The 17,600-nt window shown below is 48.8% G+C and overlaps 1 protein-coding gene across 1 annotated transcript in view; it reads left to right on the forward strand.

Moving 5' to 3' along the window:
- The first annotated feature begins 353 nt into the window (after positions 1–353).
- FBLN1 (fibulin 1) overlaps positions 354–17,600 on the forward strand; it is a 64,796-nt gene continuing 47,549 nt past the window's right edge. Inside the window, exons 1-2 of the mRNA XM_056862306.1 lie at positions 354–805; positions 17,314–17,417. Coding sequence (XP_056718284.1) covers positions 354–805; positions 17,314–17,417 — 556 coding nt within the window. The remainder of the gene's footprint in view (positions 806–17,313; positions 17,418–17,600) is intronic.

A 17,600-nucleotide genomic window follows, 5' to 3' on the forward strand; every position in this document is an offset into this window, starting at 1 on the left:
TGTTAGTCTTTAAGGTGCTACTGGACTCTGGCCCTTTTCTAAATCCATATTATGTTATACATTTTTTCCCCCACCCAACATTTTCACACCGAAATCTTTGACCAGGACCACAAGTTTCTAAATTTCTTAGTTATATTAGTTCACAGTATCTGAAGAAGTGAGCTGTAGCTCACGAAAGCTCATCCCCTACCAGAAAATATTTTTGTTAGTCTTTAAGGTGCGACTGGACTCTGGCCCTTTTCGACCACCCAAACTGGGCCACTTTAAAAGTGATCTGCCTATCCTTGCCGGAGAGCACGTTAGAAAGACTAAACGCTCTGGATCGCCCCGGGAGGTGCGATAACACAGAAAGAATGGCTTCTCCTATCTTGTTGGAGGCATTTCGGGAATTCCCCCCCCCTCTTTTTTTTCCCCCTCCTGGTCGCCGGAGGAAACCTGAACCCGAGCGCCTGGGCCGCCTGCAAAGGCTCCTGGACGAGCCGCCGCCAAAGGACCCCCCTCTCCACCCCCCCGGCCGGCTCCAGCCGCCGCCTCCCCGCCAGCTGAGCCAGCCTCCGCCGCACCCTCGGCGCCGGCGAGCGGGACAATTGAAAGGCGGCCCAGCGGAGCGCGGTGCCGGAGGGTCTCTCTCTCCCCCCCCCCCCGCCACGCCCGGCCAGCCAGCCGGACCTCGCCGGACAGCCCGCGAGCGGCCCGGGGCCCCCTGCGCGCTGCGCCGGCCCCGCACGGATGGAGCCCCCCGGCGCGCTGCGGCGCCTCCTGCTGCTGCTGCTGCTGGCGTGCGCCCCTCTGCGCAGCGCGCAAGGTCAGGCGGCCGGAGGGCGAGTCGGGCCCACGGGAGGACGGGCGGGGGGGGGGGGCGGCGACTCCAGGGAGACCCCGGGGGCGAAAACGCACGGGAGGCTTTGCCTTGGGTTTGCCACTCTCGAGGTGCCCGTTCCCCCCCTCGGGATCCTGCCAACTCTGCGCCGGGGGCATGTGGTCGAGTTTTGGCCACTTATGTATGGGAGGGTTTGCTGCTCTCTAGATGCCCATTGTCCCCATCTGAATCCTCCCAACTCTGCGCCGGGGGCATGTGGTCGAGTTTTGGCCATGGGAGGTTTTGCTCTCTAGATGTCCCCAGCAGAATCCTCCCAACTCTGCACCGGGGGCATGTGGTCGACTTTTGGCCGCTTATGCATGGGAGGTTTTGCTTTGGGGTTGCTGCTCTCTAGATGTCCCCATCGGAATCCTCCAAACTCTGCACCGGGGGCATGTGGTCGAGTTTTGGCCACTTATGCATGGGACGGTTTGCTGCTCTCTAGATGCCCATTGTCCCCATCTGAATCCTCCCAACTCTGTACCGGGGGCATGTGGTCGAGTTTTGGCCATGGGAGGTTTTGCTTTGGGGTTGCTGCTCTCTAGATGTCCCCAACTGAATCCTCCCAACTCTGCGCCGGGGGCATGTGGTCGAGTTTTGGCCACTTTTGCATGGGAGGTTTTGCTTTGGGGTTGCTGCTCTCTAGACGCCCACTGTCCCCATCTGAATCCTCCCAACTCTGTACCGGGGGCATGTGGTCGAGTTTTGGCCACTTTTGCATGGGAGGTTTTGCTTTGGGGTTGCTGCTCTCTAGATGCCCACTGTCCCCATCTGAATCCTCCCAACTCTGTACCGGGGGCATGTGGTCGAGTTTTGGCCATGGGAGGTTTTGCTTTGGGGTTGCTGCTCTCTAGATGTCCCCAACTGAATCCTCCCAACTCTGCGCCGGGGGCATGTGGTCGAGTTTTGGCCACTTTTGCATGGGAGGTTTTGCTTTGGGGTTGCTGCTCTCTAGACGCCCACTGTCCCCATCTGAATCCTCCCAACTCTGTACCGGGGGCATGTGGTCGAGTTTTGGCCACTTTTGCATGGGAGGTTTTGCTTTGGGGTTGCTGCTCTCTAGATGTCCCCATCTGAATCCTCCAAACTCTGCGCCGGGGGGCATGTGGTCAAGTTTTGGCCACTTATGTATGGGAGGGTTTGCTGCTCTCTAGATGCCCACTGTCCCCATCGGAATCCTCCCAACTCTGCTCCGGGGCATGTGGTCGAGTTTTGGCCACTTTTGCATGGGAGGTTTTGCTTTGGGGTTGCTGCTCTCTAGATGTCCCCAACTGAATCCTCCAAACTCTGCACCGGGGGCATGTGGTCGAGTTTTGGCCACTTATGCATGGGAGGGTTTGCTTTGGGTTTGCCCATTGTCCCCATCTGAATCCTCCCAACTCTGTACCGGGGGCATGTGGTCGAGTTTTGGCCACTTATGCATGGGAGAGAATTCACAGTGGGTAGCCGTGTTAGTCTGTCTGCAGTAGTAGAAAAGGGCAAGAGTCCAGTAGCACCTTCAAGACTAACAAAAATATTTTCTGATAGGGTATGAGCTTTCGTGAGCAACGCATGGGAGGTTTTGCTTTGGGTTTGCTGCTCTCCAGATGCCCATTGTCCCCATCTGAATTCTCCAAACCATGCATGGGGGCTTATTGTTGAGTTTTGAGAATTTGGCTGGGGGAAATTTTGAGAATTTGGCTAGGGGAAATTTGGGCATTTCGAGAGGGGCAAACCCAAGGCAAAACCTCCCGTGCGTTGTTCGCAGTCGGAGACTGCCAACGGCTCAAACGCTCAACTGAAATTACAACTTTCATTTCACAAAGCTGCCCGCCAACACGTACACACCCGCAGCTTTTTAATCTTTAAAGGGACGGCCCTACCGAAGATGAGTTCCTTTGAAGCGCCATGGAGTTGGGCTGGACTTTAAACATGTCCCACTCTGGTTGTTTTTGTTAGGTTTGTTTTATTGAAGCCACTTTAAAAAACATTTTCAAGGTTAGAAGGTGCCAGGAATCTTTCCCCCACCTGAAAACAGTTCCGCAATTCTGTGTACTTTTACTTTTTGGTTAAGTGCAACATAGATTTCAGGATGACTTACTTTCGAATAGACATCCGTTCAGATTTACTCTAAGGGCATCAAGGGCCATTTATGCATGGGAGGTTTTGCCTTGGATTTGCCACTTTCTGGATGCACATTTTCTCCATCTGAATTCTCAAAACTCAAAAATAAACCCCCATGCAGGGTTTTGAGGATTCAGATGGTTAAAATGTGCGCCCAGAAAGCGGCAAATCCAAGGCAAAACCTCCCATGCATAAATGGCCAAAAAGCCCCCAAAGACTCATGTATCCCGTTTGCATGATGGTTACTTTTTTCCACAGATGGATTCTGCATTCATACTGTGTGCCCACCATTATTCCTTGCACCAGCAGGACACCGGCGAGAGGCTGAGCCGGCGTCCGAGGACTGCTCTGCCGCGGCAGTCCAGGGGGTCCAGCGCAACTGGCACTAAGCTGGCGTTCGTGCCAGTTTGCTCAAGTGGCACGGACAGTGGCGGAGGGGTCACAGCACCTCCTAAGCCTATTCGGCCCCAAGCTCAGGAATGGGCTGCTTGACAGATTTTCATAGGTGCTTTAAAATTGTATGGACTTAACTTCTGTGGAGTGGGCTCTAAAAGTAAATTATAAGAGTGAACTGGGGCCTCAGTTTCATACAAGAAAAAGTTTGCGTTCATAGCTGTAGGTATCTTCAGGCAGAGAGCGATATCCAGAGAAAAGTTGCCCTGTGAGAAGTGTACATCATCTCTGCAATGGCCGCTTGCCAGGGTCATAGAATCATAGAGTTGGAAGGGACCACCAGGGTCATCTAGTCCAGCCCCCTGCACAATGCAGGAAACTCACAACTACCTCCCCACCACACCCCCAGTGCCCAGTAAACTGGGTACCAGGGTCATTAGTAAACTGGACTGAAGCAGGCTTTGGTGGGATAGTCATCCATTATGGATCAATACACTTTGAACACATGAAGCTGCCTTATACTGAATCAGACCCTTGGTCCATCAAAGTCAGTATTGTCTACTCAGACTGGCAGTGGCTGTGTGGGGTCTCATTTATTATTTTAATGTTATTTATATTATTTGTAGTCCACCTCGCTCACTGAAGCTGATTATGTAGTCTAAATCAATGCATTCAATGGAATGGGACATCCAGTAAACAAATGCATAAGGGGTAACACATCTGTGATAGAGGCCATTTATTCATGGCTGTTTCCTTATGGTCGCCCCACCAGCTACTTCGGGGTTTTGCTTTGATTATGCTTCCATTTTACGACCATCAGAGGCAAAACTACGTGGAAACATGTGGGGAGAGTGAGGCGACCTCTGATGGTCGGAAAATACAAACATAATTAAAGCAGAGCCCCAAAGTAGTTGGTGGGGTGGCCGCGAGGAAACACCCATGCATAAATGGCGAGAGTGTTTCAACTGCTTCACCGCTTACTTGGTCCTACTTACCTGGTCACATGGCTGGTGAGCTGGCTAGAAAACTCTTGGAAGCTGGAAGACTGGTGGATTAGTACATTTTTTTGAAAGTTTATTTGCAAGATCAGCTTGGAGTATCCACAGGTGTCCATTCTAGGCAGCCCTGTTGCAACCTTTAAACTGGCTTGAAGGACTGAAGTAAATTCAGATGATGGATTGTTCTTATAATTCTTGTAATGGATGTTTATCCATTATGTGCGAATGCATTTTCAGATGGGTGTGTGAATGCATGTGGCTTAACATGTTTGCAGTTAGGCAGAACATTACAATTAAGCATCCAGCTGTCTATAATTCTGGGGAAACTGGGCACCATATTGCAATAATATTTTTACACACTTTGTATTAATGCCTGCATGGAAATCTGTCTATATTTAAACACAGTTTCCAGTATTCCATCCCACTCTTCCAATATTCCCCTGGTGTGTCCAAGAAAGAGAATGCAGAAGGCGACTATGGAGGTGAACGAGTGGGGATTGGCATATAGGTGTCTCAAAAGCTGAGATCCCCAGGGAGAGGGTTAGTTTATACCCACAGAGGTCCCCTGCAGCATCCCTGTACATTCTCCCATGTAAGTGAGCCAGCGTGGTGTAGTGGTTAAGAGCGGTGGTTTGGAGCGGTGGACTCTGATCTGGTGAGCTGGATTTGTTTCCCCACTCCTCGACATGAAGCCAGCTGGGTGACCTCGGGCTAGTCACACACTCTCAGCCCCACCTACCTCACAGGGTGGCTGTTGTGGGGAGGGGAAGGGAAGGTGATAGTAAGCCGGTTTGATTTTTCCTCAAGTGGTAGAGAAAGTCTGCATATAAAAATCAACTCTTCTTCTTAGTTTCTACCCACAGAGGTCATAATCAAAATCAGATTTATTAGTACGGCATATGCCAGTAAAACATTTGTATCATCTATACATGAGATAAAGATTACATAGATTTTAAAACGACAATACCTGGTTAAAATTCTTGACTAATATTTAATAAATTAAAATTCACTTTAAGCAGCAGACTGTATATGTGACTGCTAATCAGGTTTATGAATACGGCGAAGCCATTAAAATGTTCATATCAATTACAAAATAGAATTAAAAGAGACAGTATCTAAAACTATGGGATATATAATTCTTAAATAGATAAATAAATTAGCTAAAAACCTCAGATTAAAATAACATTCTCCATTTTAGATTAGATGTCCACAGCTGCATCCTTGTACATTCTCCCATGTAAGTGAGCATCTGATTGATTTTCCTGTGGGGAAATGCAAAGAGTTCCGTTTAAGGCTAAACATAATCCTGACGGGTGCCATCTGGGCAAAGAACTGAGGCTTCCTTCCACTTCTGCCTGGCCCTGCACCTAGCTCTGTTTTGTGGCAATTACATTTCGACACCCCCCCCAAGCCCCAATTCAAACTTGATGGGCCTTCTGCCAAACTAAAATTCTGTTCAGAAGAAGAAGAGTTGATTTTTATATGCCGACTTTCTCTACCACTTAAGGAAGAGTCAAACTGGCTTACCATCACCTTCCCTTCCCACAACAGACACCGTGTGAGGTAGCTGGGGCTGAGAGAGCTGTGACTTGCCCAAGGTCATCCAGTTGGCTTCATGTGGAGGAGTGGAGAAACCAACCCGGTTCACCAGATTAGCCTCCACCGCTCATGTGGGGGAGTGGGGAATCAAATCCGGTTCTCCAGATCAGAGTCCACCGTTCCATACCACCGCCCTTAACCACTGCACCACGCTGGCTCTCCAGGTAGATGGGGCTGGAAAGAATGGTAGAAGTAACCATCTTGGAGCATAATAAAGGCACCTGGTTGGCCACTATGTGAACAGACTCCTGGACTTGATGGGCCTTGGTCTGATGCAGCAGGGCTTTTCTTATGTTCTTATAATCTAGCCAAAATTAAGCTGTTGAAATCAGTCAAAGGAAGTTAAAGAGTGTTCAGTTCTCAATGAAATGAATGGGACATCGCAGGATCCTTCCCTCACTTTTTAAGAGGGAGGCTTGTATCGAGAATTGAACAGATGCAAGAATTACAAAATTATCATTGTCAGTACAGAATAGACTTCACAGAAAAGAGACTGCAGATCCCTATGGCTGGGAAAGGTAAGAAAGCAAGAATTCAGCTTTAAGTGCTGTCATACATATGGTTTAGGTAGAAGATGCAGAAGGGGATGGGTGGGCTGAATTCTGTGTGAAACTATTCCACTTAAGGAAGAACCTTAACACAGTTCATATGGGTATAGCTTTTCGTCCAAAAGTCCTACAGAACCTTAAGAACGATTAGGTGCTCCCTTAGGTGTTCTTCTATCTGCAAGGGAAATGCTCACCTCTGAGTGGTCCTGGGTAGCTGGGAGAATGTTTAAATGGCCCAGCTACATGGATGATGGGGCCTGTTATGAGGGTCCCAGCCATGGAATTCGTACCCCCTTGGGAGAGTGCCGGTTCCATGCAGCAAAACCACTGGGCCATAGCTCAGTTGTAGAGCATCTGCTCGGCATGCAGAAGGTCCCAGGTTCAATCCCCGGCATCTCCAATTAAAGGGACTAGGCAAGAAGGTGATGTGAAAGACCCCTGCCTGAGACCCCAGAGAGCCGCTGCTGGTCAGAGCAGACAATACTGACTTTGTCGAAGGCTTTCACGGTCAGAGTTCATTGGTTCTTGTAGGTTATCTGGGCTGTGTAACCGTGGTCTTGGTAGTAGATGTGCTTTCTTCTTCCGAAGTGTTTCCAATCTCCGGGTCTGTTGAAATATTTCCTCCCCGTAGAGGCGTACAAAATATTGTCGAAGGCTTTCACGGTCAGAGTTCATTGGTTCTTACCAAGACCATGGTTACACAGCCCGGATAACCTACAAGAACCAATACTGACTTTGTTGGACCAAGGGTCTGATTCAGAATAAGGCAGCTTCATGTGTTCATGTGTTCACATGATTGGACTCCTACCACTTTATGTATGTCATATGTGCTGTCAAATTGCAATCAGCTTATGGCGACCTCAGCAAGGGTTTTTCTAGGCAAGTGAGAAGCAGAGGTGGTTTTGCCATTGCCTTTCTTCAGAGCCTTCCTTGGCTGTCTCCCTTCCAAGTACCGACCCTGCTTATCTTCTGAGATCTGATGAGATCGGGCTATAGCATCCCAACTTCCCTCCCCTATCACTTTACATGATTCTTATCCTTCACAAAAGATAGTGTGGCATGGCCTGTTCACACTAAATGTTCTTTGTGTGGTTAGAAGAGCAAACTTGATGCTAACAGCACTTGTCCATGGAAGCAATAGCGCTGATCCTGTTAATTTGGGCTAGAAGAAGAAGAGTTGGTTTTTATATGCCCATGTTCTCTACCTTTTAAGGAGAATCAAACCGGCTTACAGTCTCCTTCCTTTCCTGTCCCCACAACAGACACCTTGTGAGGTAGGCGAGGCAGAGAGGGCTCGAAGGCATTAGCATGCATTCTGGGACTTATTTGGATTTTGCTTAGGTTTAGAATTTTACCCAGCTTTTAGCCCGAAGGCCTTCTCAAAGCTCCTGAGAATGAAATAGAAATATATATTAAAAATAATTTATAAACATGGTGGTGCTCTGTCAGCATACCTAGCAGAGAGTCTTTCTGCACTCTGCGTACTTATCCTGTCTGAATGCAGCAGTGTTAGCAATATGACCAGGGAAGAGAGACCCCCACACCCAATCTTGACTGGTGGCTGCTGTGGGATGGAGAAGAAGACATTGCATGTTCAGGCAGTCACCATGGAGAAGCTTCTTTTTTATGAGGGCTGCCACCACAACAGCTGACCGGATTGTCAGCCTCCAGGTGGTAGCTGGAGAGCTCCTGCTATTATAGCTGATCTCTAGGCGGCAGAGATCAGTTCACCTGGAGAAAATGGCCGATTTGGAAGGTGGACTCTATGGCATTATACCCCACTGAAGTCCCTCCCCAAACCCTGCCCTCCTCAGGGTTCACCCCCCTCCCCAAATCTCCAGATATTTCCCAATCCAGAGCTGGAAACCCTAACCATCATGGTGTCGTGGTTAGGAACAGTGGTTTGGAGCGGTGGACTCTAATCTGGAGAACCAGGTTTGATTCCCCACTCCCCCACATGAGCGGTGGAGGCTAATCTGGTGAACCGGGTTGGTTTCCCCACTCCTACACATGAAGTCAGCTGGGTGACCTTGGGCTAGTCACAGCTCTCTTAGAGCTCTCTCAGCCTCACCTACCTCACAGATTGTCTGTTGTGGGGAGGGGAAGGGAAGGGGATTGTAAGCCGCTGTGATTCTCCCTTAAGTGGTAGAGAAAGTCGGCATATAAAAACCAACTTCTCTGGGAAACGGAGGCTGGGTACAACCACGGCAGCTAGAGCAGATCCTGGCCTTTCATGAGAAGAGGTGTCCTTGAGAGAAGGCAGAATAGCATGTGCAGCTATACTGCCTTCCATACCACATTGTGCAAAGCAGTGAAGGCGGATAATTTTAAATATAAAAGTAAACTTTTATATTAAAACTGTTGGGGTGTAAGAGCGAAGTGGGCCTCAGCTCTCAGACTTTAAAATTGGTCTGTGTGTAATTCGTTCTCCACCTGGTTCTTTGGCACATGTGGGTGCTCCGTATAGCCATCTTAGCAGTATAACTAATGCACCATCTGGAAATACATACGTTGAGAGTAGGAGGTGAGTTTATGATTTGTAAGGGGGAAGAAATTCCAATGGCCTTGTGCAATTGTAGTTTTTGAGGCTATGATTCGTCCATGTCTCTATTACAGTAGTAAATTTTCGGTGAGTTTCTCATGTTTTTGCTGGAGCTGGTAACAGCCTGACCATTTAAGGAGTCTCTGGCATGTTGTTTTTCACCAAAGGAGAGATGAGCGTCTCAAAAAAAAAGAAACGAAAAAGAAAATCAGACCAAACATTCAGAAATCTTTGGGCTGCTGCCTCTAAAGTTTTAAAGGAAAAGGTTATTGGAAAAGATTAGGATCAAGAATGCTTTTCTAAAGGCTCCTAATGTTGATTTTACTCTTGAGCAGTTCTGTTTGTCATCATTGTCCAGTTACAGCCTTTTACCATCGTATTGATTGCATGATGATGCCCGAGTTTCTCAATCACATGAACACATGAAGCTGCCTTATACCGAATCAGGCCCTTGGTCCATCAAAGTCAGCATTGTCTACTCCAGTGGTCGGCAAACTCATTAGTCAACAGAGCCAAATATCAACAGTACAACGATTGAGATTTCTTTTGAGAGCCACCTAAACAAATAAAGGGAGAAGAAAGAGGGGGCAGGAAATCAGCTTGCTTTCCCCATCATTTCCCCCACCCTGCAGTTATTTATGGAGCCTTCAGCTCGCTTTTATTAAGTCCCATCAACATAAATAACACCATTAGGGTCGCCCAACTCCTGCAACTGAGATTTTGTTACTAGGTTAGCAATGGGAGGAGGGTGGAAGGAGCCCCAGTGTCTGCCTGCCCTCAACAAATGCTGTATCTCCCATTCAGCCCCTACACAGCAGCCACCGACTCTATGCCTCGGGAGTGATCTCGTGCAAATCGCGCCCCGTCGCCGCCGCTATCTCCCCCCAACCCCACCCAATGGGTGCCCTGCTCTGCGTTCCGGGAGGGATTCCCCCCCCCCGCGCCCCACTGCTGCCACCCTCCCCTCCTTCCCGGGCGGCTGGGCGAGGCGGTGGAGGCGGGAGCGCACGGGGCGCGCAGCCTGCTCCTGCCCAGTGCGAGGCGGAGCCTGCCTCTCCCCCAACCTGGGCGGCCGGCCACCGCCTCTCCCCGCCGCCTCTGATCCCTCCCCGCCAGAGAGAGAGAGAGAAGGGGAGGCCTGGGGAGGGGGGCGCCGCCTCCCGCTCGCCTGCTGGCTCCTCCCGCCTGGGGCGCGCTGGAGCCCTGTGGGAGCGCGGCGCCTCTGCCTGGCTGGGCGCGGGGATGCGGAGGAGCCGCTCAGCCGATGGACGGGGAGCCGCACTCAAAGGGCCAAAGAGCCACATGCGGCTCGGGAGCCGCGGTTTGCCGACCACTGGTCTACTCAGACCGGCAGCAGCTCTCCAGGGTCTCAGGCAAAGGTCTTTCACATCACCTACTTGCCCTGGTCCCTTTCACTGGAGATGCTGAGTATTGAACTTGGGACCTTCTGCATGCCAAGCAGATGCTCTACCATTGAGCCACAGCTGCCACCGTTCCAGCCTAGGGCTACAGAGCTACCCAGATAAAGGTAGGCCCTTGCTTTGAGGAGGTTGCTGTCTAATTTATTTATTTCATTTTCGCCCTGCCTTTCTCCCTAATGGTGACCCAAAGTCGCTTACATGATTCTCCTCTCCTCCATGCTATCCTAACAACAACCCTGTGAGGTAGGTTAGGCTGAGGGTACGACTGGCCCAAGATTACCCAGCGAGTTTCCATGGCACAAGTGGGGATTTGAACCTGGGTCTCCCAGATACCAGTCTGACACTCTTAACCATTACACCAGACTGAAATATGCAAGGAAGGGTAATAGGGACAAATGCAGTTGGGGTAGGAGGCTTTAAACAAAGGTTTCCTTGAGGAGGGAGGTTTGTAAATGATGTATTAGCCCTTTTTTAACAGGTAAGGGTTTTGATTTCTCTTCCTAAAGATGGTTCAGTAATTTACCTGGATTGCGGTCATCAGGGGTCTACAAATGTGTTCATCACACTGTCCCTTCCCTTCTCCAGTGAGCAAGGCAAGGCCCAGCCCATCTTATGCTGTGCTTGTGTGTGTGTGTGTGTGTGTGTGTGTGTGTGTGTGTGTGTGTGAGTGTAAATTGCCTTCAAGTTGCAGCCGACTTATGGCGACCCCTTTGGGGGTTTTCATGGCAAGAGACTAACAGAGGTGGTTTGCCAGTGCCTTCCTCTGCACAGCAACCCTGGTATTCCTTGGTGGTCTCCCATCCAAATACTAACCAGGGCTGACCCTTCTTAGCTTCTGAGATCTGACGAGATCAGGCTAGCCTTGGCCATCCAGGTCAGGGTTGCTGTGCTTCTAAGGTACTGCAAAAGCATCCACTGTGGGATAAATCCCACCCCCACCCCCAAGCCTTGAAGGAGGGCTGGGGCTCATCCATGTCCAGCTACATATTGGGAGCAGGGCTGAGGGCACTGAGCTCCAGAAATGCTCAAAGCACCCCTGAAAAAAAGTAGTAGTAGAAGAAGAGTTGGTTTTTATACCTCGCTTTACTCGTCCTTTAAGGAGTCTCAAAGCGGCTTACAATCACCTTCCCTTTCCATCCCAACAACAGACACCTTGTGAGGTATGTGGGGCTGAGAGAGTTCGGAGAGAACTGTGACTAGCCTGAGGTCATCCAGCTGGCTTCATGTGTAGGAGTGGGGAAACCATCCTAGTTCTCCAAATTAGAGTTCACTGCTCATGTGGAGGAGTGGGGAATCAAACCCGGTTCTCCAGATTAGAGTCCGCTGCTTTTAACCACTGCACCATGCTGGCTCTGTTGGACAGAGAAGCAAAGGACTGTTGAACCGAGAAGCAAAGGGAGAGCTGTGCTGTTGCTACGTGGGCAGAGATTCTTAGCAGGCGAGATGGTGGACATGCAAGAAGCAATAGCAAAAGGATGCAGAGCAAAGGGAAATTCAGAAACAGAGGAGAGTGGACCACCAGGAAGAAGAAAAAGAAGAAGCGTTGGTTTTTATATGCTGACTTTCTCTCCCTTTTAAGGATAATCAAACCAGCTTAAATCTCCTTCCTCTCTCCACAAGTGTGAGGTGGGTGAGGCTGAGAGAGCTCTAAGAGAACTGTGACTACCCCAAGGTCACCCAGCTGGCTTCATGTGGAGGAGTGGGGGAACCAAGCCGGTTCTCCAAATTAGCCTCCGCCGCTCATGTGGAGGAGTGGGGAATCAAACTCGGTTCTCCAGATTGGAGTCCACCGCTCTTAACCACTACACCACATTGGTTAATATGATGTTGGAGGCAAGGAGAAGCAGTGTCCTGGTGAATACACACTTGGGCTTCTTCCCAAGGACCACCAGAAGGTGTGGACTCTTGATCTTAAGAGATCCACTCTGCATCCAATTAAATCATAGCTGATCATGTACACTTTTAGTTAATTAAGCTGCCTGAGAAAAAATAACTGTTCTAAATTTTAAAAGAAGTGTACTGTGTTGATAATGCACAGCTTTCTTGGGAGGTGGTGGGCTCTCCTTCTTTGGGTTTTTTAAAGCAGAGGCTAGATGGCCATCTGATAGAGCCCCTTGGTGCAGAGTGGTAAGATGCAGTACTTCAGTCCAAGCTCTGCTCATGACCTGAATTTGATCCTGACGGAAGTTGGCTTCAGGTAGCCGGTTCAAGGTTGACTCAGCCTTCCATCCTTCCGAGGTTGGTAAAATGAGGACCCAGCTTGCTGGGGGTAAAGGGAAGATGACTGGGGAAGGCACTGGCAAACTGCCCTGTAAACAAAGTCTGCCTAGTAAATGTGTCTGCCTAGTAAATGTCGGGATGTTACATCACCCCATAAGTCAGGAATGACCCGGTGCTTGCACAGGGGACCTTTACTTTTTTAGATGGCCATCTGACGGCAATGCTGATTCTGTGCACGTAGGCAGATAATGAGAGGGAGGGCAGGAAGGGGTAAGACGGTGCTCAGCTTTTGTGGCCCTTTCTCACATGCTCGGGTAATGCCGATTGCCACTTTGGGGTCAGGAAGGAATTTTCTTCCAGGCCAGATTGGCCAGGGATCCTGGAGGTTTTTAGCCTTCCTCTGGGCATGGCGGGGGGGAGGTAGTTGTGAATTTCCTGCATTGTGCAAGGGGTTGGGCTCGATCAAAGCTTCTTAAACCGTGGGTCGCGACCCTATATGAGGTTGCGTAACTGAATGCGGGGGTCGCAAAAAATTTGTTTGATTTGTATACCTATTTTATATACCTATATACCTGGGGTCGCACAAAAATTTCTCAGACGAAAAGGGGTTGCGAGTGGAAAAAGTTTAATGACCCCTTGAGGTCCCTTCCAGCTTTATGTTACTATCTGTATCACAGCAGAATCATCTCAGAAGAAGCTGTGCTTTCTCACACAAAAGGGAATGCCTCTGTGGTGGCATTTTCTGCATGCAGTTTTTGTATGCGGTTGTATTTAAAATAATTAAAATTAATAATCTACTGCCTGATTCAGGGGTCGGCAAACCGTGGCTCGCGAGCCACATGCGGCTCTTTGGCCCGTTGAGTGCAACTCTCCAAACTTGGTTCGGAGCCCCTGCTCTCGCGCCCGCTCACGCCGGCAGCCGGGCTGCGGAGCCAGCGCACCTGAGAGAGAGAGAGAGAGCGAACGCGAGAGAGCAGGCGAGAGGGCGCGCTGACTCTCCCCACCCCCTGCCATGGAGAATGGCCTGGTCCCTTTTCCCTTGCCCTCAATGGTTGGACGGGCCAGGGACCGCGCGATTACTGGGAGGGCGGCTCGGCGGTTCCTGGCCCACCCCGCCCGCCTATCAGCTGTTGGGCGGGGCGGGCTTCCTTTGGCGGCGCGTCCCCGGCAGCGGCGCTGGGCCGCGGCGCCCCGTCTTCTGCAGCGCCGACTCCGTTCCCCCGTCGTCTTCTGGGCCTGCGGGTCCTTGTAGGGAAGAGGCACACTTTGGAGCCAGCAGGGGCTTGTCTGGTAAGTGGAGGGTGGCGGGAAAGCCCCGGGGCGCGGGGTGGGGCCCCCGACCCGGGACACACGTAATGGTACAACTCGGGGTCGTCTGCTGAAGCTGGAGGGTGGGAGATTCAAAACTGATTAAAGGAAGTATTTCTTCACACAACGCATGGTTAAATGGTGGGACTCCCTGCCCCAGGAGGTGGTGATGGCTGCCAACTTGGAGGGCTTTAAGAGGGGAGTGGACCTGTTCATGGAGGAGAGGGTTATTCATGGCTACTAATCAAAATGGATACTAGTCATGATGCATGCCTATTCTCTCCAGGATCAGAGGAGCAGGCCTATTATATCAGGTTCTATGGAACGCAAGCAGGACATTGATGCTGCACTGGTCTTGCTGGTGGGCTTCCTGGAGGCACCTGGTTGGCCACTGTGGGAACAGACTGCTGGACTTGAAGGGCCTTGGTCTGATCCAGCACGGCCTTTCTTATGTTCTCATGTGTTTACTGCATCTGTGAATCTAGAGAAAAGTTTGCTCACATTATTCACATTAAGTGTTTGTCAGTCATTGTCATGATTTAATGTTATGGATACCTTACTTACTTTTTCCCCTCCTCAGAGGCCATGTCTACCCACTGGCTTTCTTGACGGTAGACCTGGACTCCGAGGAGGGGAAAAAGTCCCCCTTCAGAGGCCAGGTCTACCAATTGGCTTCTATGGGCCTCCAGAGGCCAGGTCTCCTGCCAAGAAAGCCAGTGGGTAGACCTGGCCTCCCAATGGGACTCAGCCGGAGGCCAGGTCTACCAATAGGCTTTTATGGCGGTAGTTGAGGACTCCAGATGGGGAGGGGGAAATGGCAGGGTCTTACAATTTAATTTTTATCAATAAATAAGATCACTATTAAGTATATCAAGTTTTATTCAGTGTACCTATAGTTTAATTAAGACTTAAAACTTTAATTAAAGTTTATTAAGTTAATAAACAGTGTACCTACCTATATAGTTTTAGTTTAAGAAATTTGGCTCTCAAAAGAAATCTCAATCGTTGTACTATTGATATTTGTACTTTTGACTAATGAGTTTGCCAACCCCTGGCCTGACTAACCAGGGGCACCTTTTTAGTTGTTCAAAACATTTTGAATAGACTACTGCAACTAGAGTTGCCAGGTCCCTCTTTGCCATCGGCGGGAAGTTTTTGGGACGGAGCCTGAGGAGGGCGGGATTCGGGGAGGAGAGGGACTTCAATGCTATAGAGTCCAATTGCCAAAGTGGCCATTTTCTCCAGGTGAACTGATCCCTGTTGGCTGGAGATCTCCAGTTAGTATCTGGAGATTGGCAACCCTAAATACTACTGACTTAATTCTCTAATCACCTAGTCACAGCGCTAAGTTTTCCCATTTATGAGGCTTTTTGGGATTTTTCAACAGTATGAAGAAAGACTGGAATGACTGTATTACTGAATTAGTACAAAATACAAATGTCTGCAATTTCCTGTGTCTAGACTTTTATCTTATCCAAGATAGCAAACTGAGGATACTTGATACATTGGCAAAAAAATCATCTAGGAAAGTCTGATGTAACATTTGCAGTGGGACATTCACAATCCTGTAAATGTAAAAAAGGGAAACGGTTCTAATACTGATTGCTGGCGTCTTCCAGATGACGCAGTTCTGAACTACTCAAACTTTTAATCCAGTGTCATGGAAATCCCTCCAACCACAAATGTGGCCAGCCTAGAGGATTTTTCAGCCAGCTGTAAGACTGATGAAAATGTTGAAGAAATCACTAGTCTTCCTTATATTCTCTTGCACTTTAACACCGTAGTGCAAAGATTCTGCGGGGTTAGCTGAACCCTTTTTGCCTGACATCTTACTTTCTGCGTGCAGGGAATTTTTTAAATACAGAAGAACATGCATGACCCTACATGTAGTTTGAAATGGTACAGTCCAGGCACAGCTTCACTCTCTTGGTGGGAACTTGGCCCTCGGTATGCTTCTGAATATATCACTGTTGGTCCAGAGTTCAGCTGATCCCTTTCCAAACTTGGTTTGCATTGGGCTTTTGCCACTCCAATTACTGGAATGAAGAGAAAGAGGTTAATGGGTACCTAAAATGTAGCAAGTACTGGAAAAAGAGAGAACTTTTGCTAATCCCAAGACGTCAGTATAAATATGTTTTTGGAAAGCAAGTGCGAGCTAATTTATTTTGCGCATTAATTTACAAACAAAATCAACCTCTCAATATTAGATTAGAAGCCCAGGATACCTCACCAGAATGTTGATGTAAATTTAAAAAATTGTGACTTTTACAGATTGTCTTATTAACATTTGTACTCCCTGATTAATCAACTAAAGTGTTAATTAATTATCTGTTAATTAAGGTGATTAAAAATTGCAGCCCTAATAATGGCCTTTTATGCATGGCTGTTTCCCTCCCGGGACCCCCCGTCCCAGCTACTTTGGGGCTTTGTTTTGATCATGCATGCATTTTTCAACCGCCTCACTCTCCCCGTGTATTTCTGCGTGTTTTACTTGCATTTCCTGGAGGCTGGAAGATGCAGGGAAAGCAAGGCAACCTCTGATGGTCAGGAAATGCATGCACAATTTTTTTTTTAAAGCCCCGAAGTAGTCAGGAGGGGTGTGACCCCAAGGGAAACAGCCATGCATAAAAGGCCAATGATTATGCCTGACGTTTCTAATAAATAATGCTGCACATGAAGCAATCAGTATATGCTTTCATTTTGTTGTCTTCTGTTGTAGTTGCAATAATAAAAATATGTCGACTAGGAAAGTCAGTGTTATATTCTTACAGCAGTGAATACCTTCTGGTATCTCTTAGCTTAGATCAGAATCATTGGCTGTGGTTACCTTTGGCAGGGTAATAAGTAGGATTGCCAGGTCCCTCTTCGCCACCAGCGGGAGGTTTTTGGGGCGGAGCCTGTGGAGGGTGGGGTTTGGGGAGGGACTTCAATGCCATAGAGTCCAATTGCCAAAGCAGCCATTTTCTCCAGGTGAACTGATCTCTGTGACTGGGGAAGGCAATGGCAAACCTGTCCACAAATAATACGAAGTCCAAACAACTAAGGTTACTTTCTGCACAGGGGGAACTTAATCCCTCTGACTTCAGTGGGGTTTAAGCAGTTTATCTGTGCTGAGGATTGCATATTTTGGATATTTTTTCCCCTCTAGAAAAAGAACCCATCCGTTGTATATTTAAGTTTCCGTTATTTATATCATTCATGTTTTCCCCCCACTCAGTACTTATGCACCTGCCTGGTTTAAAAGTTTTTCTTCGGGTGTGGTTTCATAGGAATGATTGTGTCCAGAGTATCTGTTCATTGAAATACATTTCTCCTCTGATAGGTGCATCTGCTTGCACGTCTCTGCAGACACGTTGCGTTTAAACCAAAAGTGGTTTGACAGTGGGATCCTGGACAAAGCAAAATTTGCTGCACCTCATTCACTCAGTCAGCAGTCAGTTCAGGATAGACAAAAACAGTTCAATTTCTTATAAGAGAGCCAGCATGGTGTAGTGGTTAAGAGCGGTGGTTTGGAGCGGTGGATCTGGAGAACCGGCTTTGATTCCCCACTCCTCCACATGAGCGGCAGACGCTAATCTGGTGAACTGGATTTGTTTCTCTTCTCCTACA

This window comes from Euleptes europaea, chromosome 17 (genome assembly GCF_029931775.1).
Source record: "Euleptes europaea isolate rEulEur1 chromosome 17, rEulEur1.hap1, whole genome shotgun sequence".
NCBI classification, from domain to species: Eukaryota; Metazoa; Chordata; class Lepidosauria; order Squamata; family Sphaerodactylidae; genus Euleptes; species Euleptes europaea.